This window comes from Anthonomus grandis, chromosome 1 (assembly GCF_022605725.1).
Source record: "Anthonomus grandis grandis chromosome 1, icAntGran1.3, whole genome shotgun sequence".
In the NCBI taxonomy this organism is placed as follows: domain Eukaryota; kingdom Metazoa; phylum Arthropoda; class Insecta; order Coleoptera; family Curculionidae; genus Anthonomus; species Anthonomus grandis.
Window position 1 is genome coordinate 8,334,737 of NC_065546.1, and position 17,577 is coordinate 8,352,313.

The 17,577-nt window shown below is 32.1% G+C and overlaps 1 protein-coding gene across 1 annotated transcript in view; it reads left to right on the forward strand.

Moving 5' to 3' along the window:
* LOC126742320 (uncharacterized) overlaps positions 1-14,223 on the forward strand; it is a 49,037-nt gene extending 34,814 nt beyond the window's left edge. Inside the window, exons 8-10 of the mRNA XM_050448968.1 lie at positions 2,590-2,843; positions 13,281-13,339; positions 13,965-14,223. Of these exons, the coding sequence (XP_050304925.1) occupies positions 2,590-2,843; positions 13,281-13,339; positions 13,965-13,975 (324 nt within the window). The 3' untranslated portion in view covers positions 13,976-14,223. The remainder of the gene's footprint in view (positions 1-2,589; positions 2,844-13,280; positions 13,340-13,964) is intronic.
* The last annotated feature ends 3,354 nt before the right edge of the window (positions 14,224-17,577 follow it).

The window sequence follows — 17,577 nt, forward strand, 5'->3', positions numbered from 1 at the left end:
GGCAAAGTGCCTAGTAACCTTAATATTGAGTAGTTTGTTATCATAGTTCTTATATATAAAAATAACTACATTATCTTTAATAATGTTTCTCAATAAATTATTTCTACATATTTTATAATAGTACAACATTGAATTTTAAAATAGAAATTACTTCTCAATTGCCCTCTTGCAATTAAGCTTTCGACGAAGTCGAAAGTTTTTGTCCAAATTCCTTTTGTAGCGCCGCAGATAATATAACCAAAAAATATGCCTATGAAAAGTATGAGAATATGTAAACTAGTACTTTACGTCATTAAGATATTTGGCAATTTGTAGATATTATTTCTCATTTTTGAGTCTTATTCTCAACACTTCATCTTGGCGCAATGAGAATTATATTTTTCATACTTATATAAATGTTTTTTACAAACACATTTGACATTAAGCAATTCTGGTTATAAAAACCTAAATTATCCCTTTATAGGGCAGAACTCTGGGGGTTACTTAATACAGACAATTTTGAAAAATATTAAGTTAAAACAGTAAATAAAAAAGTTAATTCTTAAAGAAATACATATTATTTGGTATATCATCAGACTTTTTTCATATCAGGTTATATTCTAATAATACATAAAATCAATCTCCATCCATATCATAACAAATAAGCCCTTATCATTAGGTAGTTATCATAAAACAATATTATTGTTTTATGATGACTGATGATAAGGAAGGAAACATTCCAGACAAAGAGCAACTTCGAATTTTTTGCAGATAATGTTTGATCTTTATTGTAATTTTTTTGTGTTACAATGAGCACACCTGCGTCTTGTACCTTTTATAGGTAAGTGAGTTCCAACATTATTAAGTCGTACAGAATTAAAAACAGTAGGTCTACCATCCGAATGATTTCTTTTTCTTGCACGTCCAAATTGTGAAATTGGCCCGGCCTTTAGTCGTCCACGGAATGAACCTATTAGCTCTGTCGCTAATTTTGATCGGAATTGCAAATGAGTCATGGGCTTATCCTTGCTGTTCGATTGCTTGAGTTGTTTGATAGATTATATAGCTATTTACAATACATGAGTCTAAAAGGTAATAGAAAATTCTCATCCACCATCTTCTACTTTTCCATGAAATACTATAAGCTGAAAGCAGTTGGTCGAAATGATCAACTCCACCCATATAGTGATTATAGTTAGCAATTCCTTCAGGACATTTGACATTGGCTCTTTCTCCTGTTTTTGCGTTCGCAGAACCTCAGTTTCTTTGAGGGGATTATGCATAGTACTTATAATACATACAGACTTCTTACCCCTATCTTTCCAGTTAGATATTCCCAAATTCCCTTGTAGGAGCCCATCTATTTCTCCAATACTCATATTTTTATCATCTTTTAGCATAGTCTTTGGAAACAATTTTCTAGTTTGTCGAATGGTGGAACATGAAAAGAATTTTTTTTCCAAAAGCTTTCTTGCCAGCGGTATTGATGAAAAAAAGTTGTCAAAGAAAAGACAATATCCGACCCCTTCAAAAAACTGTGATAACTGTCCCTTCTTTTTCAGCTCCTTCATATAAATACATCCCTAATTATATTATTTGTATTATTTATACTGCTATTATTCTACTTTTATTTTGTACTAGATGGAGCTGAGAGTAAATGTGGTATACAAATAGACCACTGCTCGCTAGTAGATATTATGCCTACATTTTAAGAAGCACCATACACCTCCATCTATTATTATTTTGTTGAAACATCAAGTGGTACATATATGTACCAGAAACCTATAAAGGGTTATTATGTAGAACGTTTATAATAGTTAAGCTATCACCTTAAAAACAAATATGATGTAAAATTCATTCAATTTTCTACCCATTTTCAAGATGATAAGGCATGAGGCATACATTTCTCCAAAAGTTATAAGAAACTCACTTAACGTTTAAAACGAATTTCATGTACGTTGCCAAATAGTGAATGGCCTATAATGTAAGCGATTTTAAGCATGTATTTGCTTTAAAAATATATTTCTTAAAATCAAATCCATATTGATTTAATTGACAACGTTCAAAACAAGTTTCTAAGATTTAACCAGGTCATACCGTGATTGAACACATTGTCTGTGAGAAGGTAATATTAAAATCCTTCTTCTTTCTACGAATTTTTAAATAGTAGTAGAAGAATAGAAGTAGTCCAAAGTGCCTGGAAACATAAAATTCGTGTATCAGCAGACCATACATGTATTATATCCCTTTTAAACAGTCCAAATAACGGTAGTGTGAATTCTTCTTTCCTCCTTCTTATCTTTGAGGCCGCGTCTTTGTAAACGGCCGCCCAGTTTTTTTTCTTAAATTGCTAATTTTTTGATAAAATTAAGCATCAAGCCAGAAACATTATTCTTATTTAATGAGTGCGCCGGTAAAAAAAACAAAGAAATAAAACTGCACGCAATTCGGCCTGTTCGCGGAAAATTCCTCTTAGCCTTGTTGCCACATTTATTGCCTGTCGGCTAGGTGGCGGCTCTTATATAGGATGAGACAAACCCAAAATTAAAATACATTATTTCTTAAGTGAAACCCAAACAAGGATTATATTATGGGTGATATTATTTTTAGGTAATTAATCCAAAGTTGGCAGACATTGCCAACCGTTCTTCTTTTGGCGGAAAGGGTGGTAGTAGCCGGTACGGTGGCGGTGGAGACAGGAATGGCCGTGGAGGTCCGCCAAGAGACGGCGGCAGAAGTGGAGGTTTTGGAGGCGGTCGTGGAGGTGGCCTTAGAAGCGGCCCTGGCGGTGGGAGAGGCGGCGGAGGCCGTTTCGGAGGTGGAGGTGACCGTGGCGCACCAGGAGGAGATAGAGGTGGATATGGGTGAGTTGAGAGTTTAAAGATTTTTTTGGTTTGAATCTATTGAATAATTATGAAATGTAGAAATGAAATACAATAGAAAGAACGACTGAATCGATTTGATGGAGTTAGCTTAGACCCAGCAGACGGACATTTTAAAAACGTAATTTTAAACGAATTTTTAATGTTATCCGAATGTGCGTTCTACGATGCTCTTGGTCATATGTATACAGTTTATCCAATGAATGATGAATGCTTCTATTTGCGATTGTTGCTGGTAAATGTGCGAGGTTCATCGTCTTTTAAGTCACTTCATAAAGTCATTCCCAACATATCATACTGGACGTGAAGAACACAATTTACTATAACATGATATCATTGTGATACGACAATCGTTGAAGCCATTACTATTTGCTATCAACAATTTGACATGCGTTCAATCGAACCCATCTAACCTGTGGCTTAAATACAAGGATAATATGTCAGAAGACATTTTACACCAAATTCATGTCCCAAAAATTACGATCTTGAGATGAATGAGGAGATCATAATCGGTCTTTACTCTTGATCGAAGACATGTCTTACCTTATGTAGTTTATTAGGCAGTATAGGAATGCCACCACCAAATCGTGGAATTAATGATTCGACAATCGACAATTGGAAGGGGAACGTGAATATGATCACCAGAAATAAGATTTAGTAGTTCAAACGAATGTATGCGGTAAGTCCGCGGAAGTGTCGGTGGATATTCGTCTTAAATCCCTGTAGATTGTAGCCCTCGGGAAACACGTCTGCGGGAAGTCCGTTCCAGAGTGCCGCTGTCCTGCAGATAAAAGCATTCTGATCGAGAGCGGTTCTAGAAGGTTCCAGGTCGACTACAAATCCATGATTTCTCACTGTCTGTCGTGATCCTCGGGCAGTGGAAGTCAAAAGTGGTGGAATAATCTGTGCTATTTCTTGGGAACACTTTTCATTGAAGTATCTATAAAAAAGAGATAAAACTCCCACGGTTCTTCGGTGTTCCAAACTGTCAAGTTAACAGGTATATTCAGGGTTGTTGACAAGTCGTAGAGCGCGTTTCGATATGCTGTCCAGAAGTTTTAAAACGTTATTGGAAGCAGCGCTCCAAATGTGCGAGCAATATTCCATGGTCGGCCGAATCTGAGACCGAATGTAGGTGCTTCGTCCTAAAAAGAACGCTTAATTTCTGAGAAGCACGTTTCGCAGTATCTGACACATGGGTATGTCATGATAGATTAGTCTCGGCGGTAACTCCTAGGAGACTCAGACTGGTTTTTAAAGGTATGTTCTGGTATGGTTTTTAATCATCATAACGTTGGGGTCACCTGATCATCTTTTTTGGTTATAACACCTGCCTGAATTAAACTACAGGTACGAGGTTACGAACTTTTTTACTCTTTTCTTGCTAAACATTCTTTTCTGGTTCTCACTGATGTACTTTTTTCGTGAAGTTAGTGACGCATTTAATCGGGAATTGGAACAGGATTTGGAGGATTTCAAACGAATGTAATACTGTTGAATCCCCAACAAAAGGAAGTGTATAATATATTAATGAAGGCAATTGATCATGGAAATGGTGGTTTATATTTCCTGGATGTCCCTGCTGAAACTGGTAACATTCCTCATGTATTAATTTTAGCCACTGCCACGTGCGAGATCCAACGAAGGATGCCGTACGGCTCTTTCAGCATTAAAATGGCCTTTAAATCTTTAAAATATAGAAGAACCAACATGTAATATTTAAAAAAACTCAGATATGGCCAAAGTTGTATCAGCATCAAAAATCATCATCTGGGACGAATACACAATGTCGCATAAACGTGCATTAGAAGCACTGGACCGAACGTTGAAAGATATGCAATGACTCGAGATGTCTTTGAGGCGCAATGATTTTACTGCAACTAATTCCAAGATCAACGGCTGTCGACGAAATAGACGCCTGCCTTAAATCATCGAATCTATCGCGCTATGAGAAGAAACTTCAGCTGACAAAAAATATGAGAGTTGCATTGCTTAATGATACGTCTGCTGAAGATTTCTCTGAGCAATTTCTGACTATCGGTAATGGTCAAGTCTGACGTGTCGAGCGGATTGATTTAATTTTCTCAGAATTCTTGTAATTTTGTCTCATCGAAATACGAACTTATTAACAAAGTATTCCCAAACATCATTACTACCTACAAAAATAATGAATGGTTGAGTGAGCAAGCAATTTTAGCGGCTAAGAATAAAGATGTAGGTCACCTAAAGTACAGAATTCAGAAATATATCATTTGAACAATAATGCCATTCATTTAAGTCCATAGACTATGTAACAAATGAAGATGAGCCCACCAACTATCTAATTAAATTGTTAAACGCCTGTGCCTGGGTTACCACCGCACAATTAACGCCTAAAGGTTAGATCCGTAGTAATCATGCTTCGAAACATAAACCCACCAAAACTTTGCAACGGTACGCGTTTGGTGGTAAGTAAATTGATGAACAATGTAATATACGCGACAATACTCAAAGGAAAATTCGAAGGTGAGGAAGTTCTTATTCCGAATCCCGATGATTCCAACTGATATGTGGTTTGAATTTTAAAAAACTTCAATTTCCGATCCGTTTTGCATTCGCCATGACCATTAACAAAACTCGCCAAGGCCAATCCTTGAATGTTGAAAGTGTATTGAATCTGGAAAATCGAATGTTTTTCGCATAATGTTTTCCATATGTAGCATGTTCACGGCTCGAAAGAACAAGAAATGCCGTGCCTGAAGGTGCTGAAGAGCCTGACTATTGAAGAATCATTGAAATACTCGATTAATAAAAAGTAAAATTAACTTAATAAAATAAAAAATCTGCTTATTTATTATCTCTAAATCGGAATGAAGTTCGCAAGGTCAGCTACTGTAAAAAAGGAGTTTTTATACAATCGGACAAAGCCAGAACAGCAAAGTTCGTTTTTTTTTTCGCTGGAATGAAAACAAAATCGAAGCAATTTTTAGCTAAGTTTATTTGGTGCAATCAAGAGTATCGCCAAAATTAAAGCAATATTTCATATTGTAATAAACTTTCCTTAAAAACTTTAGTTTTAGGATGAAAATTAGAACCGCAAAAGTAAAGCAACAACTTATTTTGCGTCCTAGAACAAAAACTTAAATGATATTATTAATAACTAAAAATATTGAATTAAGTTAATAGAATAGAAGAGTCATCAATCTTTATTACTCGCTGGCGTCACGAAATTGAGGCAGTTAATAATTAAGTAAAGTTTTCTAAAATGCAAATTTGATTATTAAAACTTTTATCATTAAAAGATTGTTTGTTCCGATGATTTGTATGAGATTACAATATCCTACTTCTTCCAGAGAATTAGGGCACCGTTATCCTGTCGTAAAATAAAATGCACTAGCATTTACTCTACATAAAGGAGCATAATGTTTTGCTATATATCCCTAAAGATAAGTCGATCCACGGTGTCATTAATCAAATATGAGCAGCATTCGACGAGAAACAACTGTTGGTGTTACTTATTTAGAGTTAAACCTGATATTAATTTTTCGCCGCACATGTTTCATTCTATCAAAGTACGGATTTAGGATATCCGTTAGAGAAATACTTTTAATGCAAAAGATGTCCATATTATTGTTTTTCCCGATTTTCATAGATTTTCAAAAATCGTGAATTCTTAAAAATTTCAATTGTTTCACTAAACGATGAAATAATTTTACACTAAAAAATCTTATACACTGTATTTGGGTAACAGAAATTATCTTAAAAGACCCGTTGTTTATACATTACCTGTTTGTGTTCTCAGCTCCGTGTTTTAAGTCTTATACATAAAATTTCATAGCTTTTGGCTTGTATAATTCATCACAGTTCAAAATATGATTAAATAAACTCAAAAAGTGTTTGCCTTTAATTTCAATAAATTCTTTTCTGATAAAATATACACGTTTGGCGAGTTGAATCTTACGGATTGAGTTTTAATGTATTAGACCTAATAGATAGAGAGTAGACAGAGAACGACTGCATCGGTAACCTCCCACCGATAGCGACACCGATTCTCCGTACCGCTCGCAATGTGAATTTAATTTCGGCTTGCTCGCAGTGATGTTTAGTAAGCGCTTGGAGATAGGTTAGCCTCGAATCAAGTATTGGAATTTTACGCGCACACGAAAGATACAAATTTCTGTTGTTTTTTAACGAGCTAACAATCGCAAGTCAAAAAAACAACTTTAATATGCTCAAATCTTAAAAACCTTTGGTGAAAACTAAATACTATATTCTAAAATAAAATGAAAAATAACTCTTAAACAAAATAATAATTCTAATTAAATGGATTATTTAATAAGGTGTTCAAATACACCTCCTTGTTGGGCTTCACAGTATCCCAACCTGTCGTCAAATTCTCTACGTACATTGGCTAACATTTCACGTGTAATGGACCTAGAAATATTAATAATTCTAAGTCGCAATTCGTCTAAATTAAGGGGACCTTTTTTTTGCTTATTTGCCGCTTCTCCGACGTCTAATCCGCTCTCGTGATTGGTCACTTTTTGCATCTTAGAAAAGTACTTAAAAAAAAAACCTCACATCAGAATGAGTTGAAAATTGGTCAAAGTGTTTCTTATTCGATTCCGCTCAGATCCACTATTTTGTTTGGCGATCCGTTATAATTTACATTTTGTGATTTGCTATTATTGGCTTCCCTCGTCAGCTGTTCAGGCTGGCTTGAATCTTGGTCGGGCGTTCACGTCGTTGCCAGTTTTACCGATGGTATTTTATTTACAGTTTATTAAATTTTAAGATAACCAGATCGAATATCACAAAACAAAATAGTGGATCTGTGCCGAATATATGCGAGAATCTGTGTGCCGAATTTCAGGCAAATCTGATAAAAAAATTCTTTTAAATTGTACTTTTTTCCGATTTCCTTGCTTTATTGATTTTTCGAATAAAACTGTATTTAAAACGTTCAAGCAGTTTTTAAAGGATGGCGCCACATGCAGATCCGAACAAAGTCAGGTTAGTTTGCTTTGTTTTATTTTGGATCTTATCCAATTGCAATTTCTAAACTTTGCTAAAATGTCAATGTTATTTTATTATAAAACCTATCCAATTAGGCAAAAATTGTGGGTTGCAACACTAATTGTGAATTTTCATGGAAAATATAGATTAACGCTTGTTTATTTAGAAAATTTCGAAATTTGTTATTTGTGAGAAACTGGTGCAAGAATCAAAGTATCTGGAGAAAAATACAAAACAAATATGTGTGAACTTTAATGATGTTATTGATAGTGTCTTCTTCATGCCATACCAAGCAAAATTTTGACTTGAGCAAGTTCAGATAGGTTAATCTCTGAGAGTATTATTATGAAAATGTAGTGTAGTATAAGTAAGTGTAAAACATGTGTATGAGTAAATTAATAATAAGCTGTATATTTCTTTAATATTAGTATTACTAATTAGTATTACAAGCCTAAGTTGCTTATTCTTCTCAGTAACTTGTTTATTTGTAATTAATTAGGAGGGTTATATAATGTGAAATAATTTTGAAAATTGGTAAATAGACATTATTTAATACCCTTGTTCTTTTAATCACTACTTAATTTACAATTACATGCCCATTTTTAAAAAGCAAGGGTTCATTACATACATGTATATGTTAGTATTAAGCAAAAAAATGTAACTATCAAATTAGTTAGACACATAAATTAGAACTTTTAAATAGCTTAGTTCATATTTTTGATAATCAAATATAATTTTTTTTGAGATTCATATTCCTTTTCTCATTAAGATTAGAAACTAAGCTCGAGTAGCCAAAGAACAAAAACACTATATCAAAAGATAATAAATAGTTATTGGTAAAGCTAGTAATTGCCAAATATTTTTTAAAAATTTAGTGCCATTACAATTAAGGTACTTTTAATTACACTGTGGACATGCACCTCTATATATTGGCCAATTATTCTCTTTTATAATTAAAATTTTAAAATTAGTTTTACTTTGGTCTTGCCTTGTTTTAACCTTTTGGTTCTCAAAATATACTCTATTAGCATGAAATTAACATTCGAAGCATTATTTTTCAAGCGCATACAGGTACTGCATACCTAGGTACTAATATTTATATAGCTTTTCTATTTTGTTAAAATTCGATGTAAATTACTTTATATTTCTGTTTAAATATTAAATAAATAAATAAATATTAAATAAATAAATAAATGTTATTTGTCAAAATGTGGTTTTTTCATAATTTTAGTAATAATAGTTTCCCTCAATTTTTCTTATATTACATTTGAAATACTTGTATAAAATATGTGTATGCGCACATTAGTTATTATGACATTAAAAGATATGAAAGGAATAAAGGCAACACTTATTAATACCTACATTGCTTTAGCCAAACAAATGATATTAGGTATGGAGATTTCTTATCTAAATGCCCATTTTTAAACATACATATATTTAATTGTAACAGCTGTATTTTTGGAGTTTAATTATTTTTTTCAAATGATACCCTTATAGGAACAATTCCTTTTTTTTTAATCATTTAAAAATATCTTAAATGGACAGAAGAACACAGAAAGAAAATAATTTAGTCAGTAACAAGGAAATTCCTCTATATTTTCTTATTATTTGTGATACTCTTATAGAGTACCTTTTATGCAATGATGACTTATTTATTTTTAATTTTAATGATTTCTAAAAAGCAGAATGAAGACTTAAAATTTCATGTCAGAAGCTGTTTTTTTAACTCTTTTTTTTGCAACTTTTTTCCTGTTTAAATATTTTAAATCTAATTAATCATATTTCAAAATAATCAAACAAAAATGTAATCATATTTAATTCAGTCAATCATAAACAAAATTAAAACTTTTAATAAAAAATTACCAATAAATAAATGTTTTATTAACTAGGAAGCCAACTTCTATTCTTTATTTGTTTGAAATCAATTTAAGCTTTACAAAAAAGTCTTATATAGAAAAAAAAGTTAAAAAAAATAAATTATAAGAAAAACAATTTTAATTTTTTTGGGAGTAAAACGATGTTGGATTTAAAATAAACCCTGAAAAGATTGAGAATTGATAAAAATATTTCAGTTTTAAATTTCCACAAGTAATTTCTAATTTTTCGTTGTGATTTATGGTTTAATTCCAATTATGAATTTTTCAATGGTAAGGTTTTTATATAAAAAAAAATCATATATACATATGATAAATAAATATATATATATATATATGTCGGAGTCATTATTTTTTTTCAGAATTATTTTCTAAAATCTTAAATGTGATACCTTATTTTAAAGGTAATTGAATTCTCTTTTAACGCATGTTTTTTTTAATTGTATGCATTAATTTAAAAAAAAAGGAAAAAAAGAATAATTAAAAAACGATTTCTCTTTATTAAACGATTCATTGCTTCTTGAAAAGATATTAAAACTCGTTAATTTTTTTTATCAGAGAAGTCTTTTGTGCTTTATTTTAAAAATAAATTAAGACAATTTTCTTGGAAAAGGTAAATAGCCAATGGCCAAAGCTATATGACAAATTATAACATTGTTTAATTGCATGCAGACCATGTCATAGGTACATTTACAAAAAAAGCAATGGCTTGCAAAAAGACCGCATTGTTTTTTATATGATATGGTATATTTTTTGCAACACGATAAATTTACTAGTTTATTATTAGGTGCTTATTTGTAATATTCAAGAATTTTTTTTTGTATTACTGTTGAAGCGATCTCAAATTAAATTATGTAGGAAAGGTACCTACGAAGCTAAGCACGATTATCATGTAGATTAAAAAAAAGCGACCATGAAAACGTGTGACTTTCTTTTAAAAGGCGTAGTATTTTAAAATCATTTTTTTTTAACCTGTAGAAAGTAAAAGTAAAGTATTTAAAAAAATTATGAATTTTTCCGTAAATATTCGAAAATTAAATTAAAATCTTTAAATTTTATTTTGATAAGCATCAAATGACGCAACTTTGATATGACCTAACTGAACCTCTAACTTTTGAGTCTTAAAATCACAGCACTATACGAATATTTTCTTCAAAAACATTTTGTAGTAAAATTATCGCAGCGACTCCAATAAAATAACAGCCATTCAAATAAAACTATAACAAGGTTGTGTTATTTTATGCTGATAAGTCGGAAAATAAATGAAACTTCGTAGGGTCAAATAATCCCCATGAATAGGTGTGTAATTTATTGTGTGTTTAATTATTTTGTTCTACGGCTTTAAATAATATCAGAAAAAAGCGAATGAAAAAAACATATAAAAAAGAGAAACTTTTTTGGCTCAATTTTGTTAAATAAAAATAGTAAAAAATATATTACTTTTATTAAATAAAATTGTTATCGCTGTTGTACTGATTTCCTGATTTCTGTCACCAAAAATAAGCTTAACATAAGATGAGCAAAGACAAATAAATGTGCTCCTTTTATGAATGGAAAACACCAAAATATTCCTAATTTTAGAAAGTATTCGCAATTTAATCATATCTGTCCTGATTCCACCCTGTATAGAACATATAAACCTTTCACAATTTTTGGGTTCAACAAATCAATATTCAAATATTTTTCTTATTGACTACTAATACAAAAACAAAAATATTTTAATTTTTCAAACAGCTTATAGTCTATTTATACCCTTCAAAACAACACGGTTCTGTACAAACCAAAAATAAAGGCAAATAATGAAATAAATATAGTTCCCAGAATTTTATTTCCGTCTGGTCACCCGCCGCCGCCTCCCCTCTTCCCCCAGCTTACAGTGGCGCTACAGCCAACGGTGAACTTTTACGAAACTAACGATTTATAAATAACATGTTACTTGCGTCATCTGTCGGAAAATTTTAAAGTTCGAAGTCTAATATGGCTGCCGACTACGCCCCCTTAACGGCTCTTTCATGTCGGTGTTGCTAAAGAATTTCCGTCAAATAGCCCCATAAGAAGTAGTCGCAAGGCGTCAGATCTGGAGATCGCGGAAACCATGGTATGGTACCTCTTGTGGAAATAAGCCGTTCAGGAAAAGTGTTTGTTAAATAGTCCTGCACTTGTCTAGCGTTGTGAGCGGGACATCCGTCTTGTTGAAACCAAATTTCCTCAAAATGAACATCCAAGTTTCGTACAGCGGGTATAATATTTTGTTGCAATAAAAATAAATATCTCTCAGAGTTTAAGGTACCATTAATAAAAAAGGCCCTACAATGTGAATGGCTAAAATACCAGCCCAAACATTTACCTTTTGCGGGTATTGAGTTCGTAATGGTACACTCAAATGTAGATTTTCCCGAGACCATTATCTTACGACTGAAGAATTATGTCGACCTAGAAGACAAAAAGATGACTCGTCTGTAAATAAAATACTACTTGTGGTGTAAGTCAATTTTGATCAATTTTTTCTCTTAAGGTTTCACAAAACTCCAAGCGTTTTATTTGATCTTCTGGAAAAATTTCTTGAGTGTTTTTAATTTTATAGGCTTTGTACTTATTTCTTTTAAAAATGTCACGCACTGTACGACTTGGAATATCAAGTTCTTCAGAAATTTGGGAGCTAGAACAAGGTTCACTTACTTCGACAAAAGCACACACCTTGACCTCCTTTTCAATCCTAGCGTCAGGTGTTCGACGAGGTGCCTGATCGCCAAGAGAACATTTTGCACACCGATTTACACATCCCGACTACTCAAACTTATGCCAGATATAAATTGTTTTAGCAGTATGGACTTGCTGATCAGGATATGCAAATATAAAACGGCCGACAACTTTTTCTGCACTATCCGCATGACAATACCATTTAATGATATTAATCTTTTGATCAACAGTGAAAACCATTTTTATTTTATTACTGTATCCGTCTTCGTACCAAAGGTTGAAATAAATTGTAAACATGATCGGCTAACACGTACATAGGTATGCGAGGAATTGCAACCGAAACTTAACCGGACCGATAAGCGCAACGACGACGCGATAGCCGCCCAGGGTGGAGCCAAGTTTGTTCTCGCTCTACTCCGTCTCCTTCTTACACATTACGCAAAAATCATATTCGAAATTTTTCAACCGCCGAACGTGTATAACAATGCTATTGACGCATTATTATTTTGAAATTTATAACATTACAAGAGTCCAGAAAGCCTCTATTGTGTCGTGAATTTAGGTCGATTAATGCAGATTTATCAATCGATAGTGATCTTTGATCATATATTAAGGACGATATTTTTTCATACTTTTTTGGTCATCCAAAGCGTTGAGTACACATTACCAAAAATCTGTTGGTTTTGCGAAATTAAAACTTTGGAATATCAACGTAATTTTTTGTTGTGTGTTGAGGTTGCTTTGCAATCAACCTCGTTGACACATCAAAAAAGTACTACAAATTTTACCAAGAATACTGTTTTTATTTTCATTGTAAGTCTTAAGCGCTAATTGTGGTTGTATTTTACAGCCGCGGAGGTGGAACATTTAGAAGCAGCGGGGTCTCAAGGTTCAGTGGAGGCAGTGGATGTAAGTATTAATTATGTAGTTTTCCTTGTCATATAAATGTTTTTTAAAAATACACCAAGTTGTTAATACTTAAAAATACAATTGAGGATTTGTCCAATATGGAGGGAAATATTTGTTCAGTTTGAGAATACTGCAGACTTCAACCATCAAAATGTGGGAACATGATTGAAAATTAACATTTCTTATATAATTATTTAAATTTTTAAAAGAAAACACAATTGCAGAAGAGGAATAACTAAGTTTAAGATGTTTTAAAATTCAAACCAATATTTCACTCTTCCATTCTCCCTATTAAAATAATATAAGGGATTTGGAAAAATTGTATCTTACTAAAAAATTACTACTTTTTTCTGGTGATGTATCCAAAGTGTTGAGTACACACTATCAATACAGTTGATTTTGTGAAATGAAATCTTTGGTAAATAATATTGCATTTTTGCTGTATTTCCTTTAAGTTAAAAAATAGTTGAAGAACATTGCAACAATGCATACATTTTTTAGTAAAACAAGTTTGTTCAGTCAAGACCAGTTCTAGTTATATAAAATATCCTCTTAAAACGTCCTTTAAGGAAGTTGATGTAAATGTTGAATTTGTGCTTGCATTAAATTTTTTTTTTCATTTTAGTTGGTAATTGATACCAAGGAAGATGCACTCCTTCTGAAGAGGCGATTAAGGAATATTATCAAGCTTTGTAAGCAGTATTTTAGAAGAAATTATTCCATATTAAAATAATCCTATTTGTAGACATGTTACTGTCTATTGTATTCTCATCTTTTGAAACCAATGTGAATCTAGCTTTTAGTTCTTTTGTGTTTATAGGAATAATTCCTGTGATTGGAATTTTTACTTCTAAGTTTTAGGATAATAAAAATTCATTACCAGATTTTTTATTTATATAACACCCTTCCGTTAAAGCATCAATAAAGAAAATTCTTGAATAAAAATACCTATGCTTTTATTTTATATTACTGTACAATAAAAAAATCAACACTGCAACGTCAATATAACTGAAATTACAATGAAACAAATATATAGTAAGAAACATTTTGAAAAATCAAAACAAAAAGTTACAAAATAACACAGAAAATGTATTTAATGTTATATATACAGGGTGTCCCAAAAAAGAGTGTCAAGCGAGCGCCCAGAGATAGAGCAACCCTAGGGGAATCCGAATCACCCCCATGTATATGATCCGATTTTTTTTAGTTTAGGGAGTTATTAAATTTTTTGTGATTTTTTAGTGTTATTCGACTTTTATGCTTATTTCTGCTATATTCATAGTAAATAGGTAAGGCGAATGTCTGATTTTTATTTCATTATTTAGATAAAAGTTGACTCTGACAAGAACAAAGATAATTTGATCCAGAAATTAAAATATTGCTTACAAAAATAAATAAATTGTGATATAAAAAACAAAAGTAAACAAAGTTCAACAAAGTTAAAGGCGTTTTAAAAATTACAGCATTTTGTTTTCAAAACATAATTATTTAAGAAACCTTATCGGTCTATCAGTTTTTCACTATAAAAAATTCATTGGGCTACCCTTATCGCATCTTATCTAGATAACAGTTAAAAGGAAAACAAAAAAAGATTTACTAATAAATGAAATAAACCAAAAAGTGTTTTAATCAATTTATCTTTAATTATTACATAAAGTTTTCAAAATGACGACCTTGTTGTTCAATACAAATACGGCATCGGCGAAAAAAATTATCTTTTAACTGTCTAAATGCTAATCTGTTATTTTTTACGGTTTGTTTTGCTTCATTAATTTTTATTCTTAGTTCTTATAAGTTTCTTGACTCTTGAGCGTACACGACCTCCTTGTAGTAACCCCAAACAAAAAAAATCAATTGGGTTTAAGTCCGGTGACGTGGGGGGCCACTGAATTGGTCCACCTCGACCGATCCACTTGTGTCTAAATCGGCTATTCAGATATTCTCGAACATTTATCGCATAATGGCAAGGAGCCCCATCGTTCTGAAAAAACATGTCTCTCCTTGTCTCCAAATCAACATCTTCTAACAGCTCATGGAGATTTTCTGTTAAAAAATTTAAATAGGATTCTCCATTCAATCGGTCGGGTAATTCAAAGGGACCAATTAGTTTTTAATTTACTATCCCAGACCAGAGGTTTACACCGAATTGCTCTTGAAAATTCGATTGTCGTGTAAGTTGAGGATTTTCAATACTCCAGGAATGATAATTATGAATATTAAAAATGCCAGTCTGGTTGAAATTCGATTCGTCGGTCCATAAAATTGAATTAAAAAAAATTTCATTTGCCGCTTAACGTTGCAACATTTCTTCACAGAATATTACTCTTCTCGGATAATCTTCGGGTTTTAGTTGTTGCACCCTTTGAATATGACATGGATGATAACCCATCTCATGGAGTATTCTATGGGCCTTCGATTTCGGTATTCCGATACGGTATTCAATTGCTCTAAGGCTTACATTTGGATTTGCTTTAACTTCTTCGACCACTGCATCTAACAAATCTGGGTCTCTCATCCCTAACGGTCGTCCAGGAATAGTCCCCGGTACTCGCAATTCCCTATAAGCATCGCGAACTCTTAGTATCATGCGATGATCAGGCCATCTCTCTGGTATTGGATCACCTCTGCGTTCTACTTGCCTCCGGTATAATCTAGCTGCTTCCAAAGCATTCCCTCTCGCATATCCGTAAAAGTAATGCATTTGTTCAAAGTCTTCGCTTGTAAAAGGGGCCGCGCGTTTAGCCATATTCACAAAATACAGTACAGAAAAAAATCGGCTTTACCACTTACAAAATAAATAAACTTAAACTTGAAATTCCACGTAAAAAAAGAAAATAAAAAAACTAATTCAGATCAATGTGCACACAAATGTAAAAAAAACCAGTTCGTTAAGACGTATTTATCAAAAATCGCTAATGTACGTGAAATCGCTACTGTACACTACTAGGTACTGCATGTGAAAATAGTAACGGGCCAGTGGTTTATTATTTGTTGGTATCTGGTTTAGAATACTAAATTTCAAAATTAAGCAAAAACTTGTTTTGGCAATTACATTTTCAGTTACTCAAATCAATACGGACAACTTCTTTTAAAACAAGATATTAATTTTAGGATTTTAGGCTTGACAATATTTGAACTTATTTTTAGGTATGATGCAATAAATTGAACTAGATAAAATAATCGCGGTAAAAGGCTGATAAACTGATAAAGTTTTTTTAATACTTGGGTTTAAAAAAAAATGTTTTAATTTTTAAAACGCCTTTAACTTTGTTAAACTTTTTTTACTTTTGTTTTTTATGTCACAATTTATTTATTTTTGTAAGCAATATTTTAATTTCTGGATCAAATTATCTTTGTTCTTGTCAGAGTCAACTTTTATCTAAATAATAAAATAAAAATCAGGCATTCGCCTTACCTATTTACTATGAATATAGCAGAAATAAGCATAAAAGTCGAATAATACTAAAAAATAACAAAAAATGTAATAACTCCTAAACTAAAAAAAATCGGATCAAATACATGGGGGTGATTCGGATTCCCCTAGGGTTGCTCTATCTCTGGGCGCTCGCTTGACACTCTTTTTTGGGACACCCTGTATATGATTTCTGGCAACGACCAATAATAATTCTAAACGGTCAAAGACGGTTAACTTAGCAATTAACTAACATTTTATCGTTAATATGATTTACGAGCCTCGGATATAAATCTTATGATAGGTATGCATTTACAATCAATTTACGTAGGAGTCGTCAATTTGTTTTTGCTTATCGCAGAATAAAGTTTGTATCTGAATCCTTAAATGAAAAGCAGAATTGATTATAAATGCGCCCTTAGACTGAAAAAATACTGCCGTAACAATGAAACTAATGTTAGCAGATTGCTTTTGAAATATTATCTCTTCCGATGACAAAATAATAGCAGGGAAGCCATCTTCGTAAAAGCAAACAACCTCGTAAAACCTTATGCAATGATAATGGGAAAAATATTAACCTATTACTGGCCAAGGTATGTACCCTTTTAATAAGATTTTTTTTCAGAACTGAAAAATAAGTTTTTATCATCTTATTTAAAAATTTTAAATTATTGACAATATTTTAAAATTTTTTGATACTTATGCATGCGACGAGTTTGAGCTCACGGAAGTAGACCTAAAGAAATACTATTACCGTAAAACGGGGTGAACATGACCAATTTTGAACTTTGAAAGGAATTATCTTTAGTAGTATATTTTAAAAAAT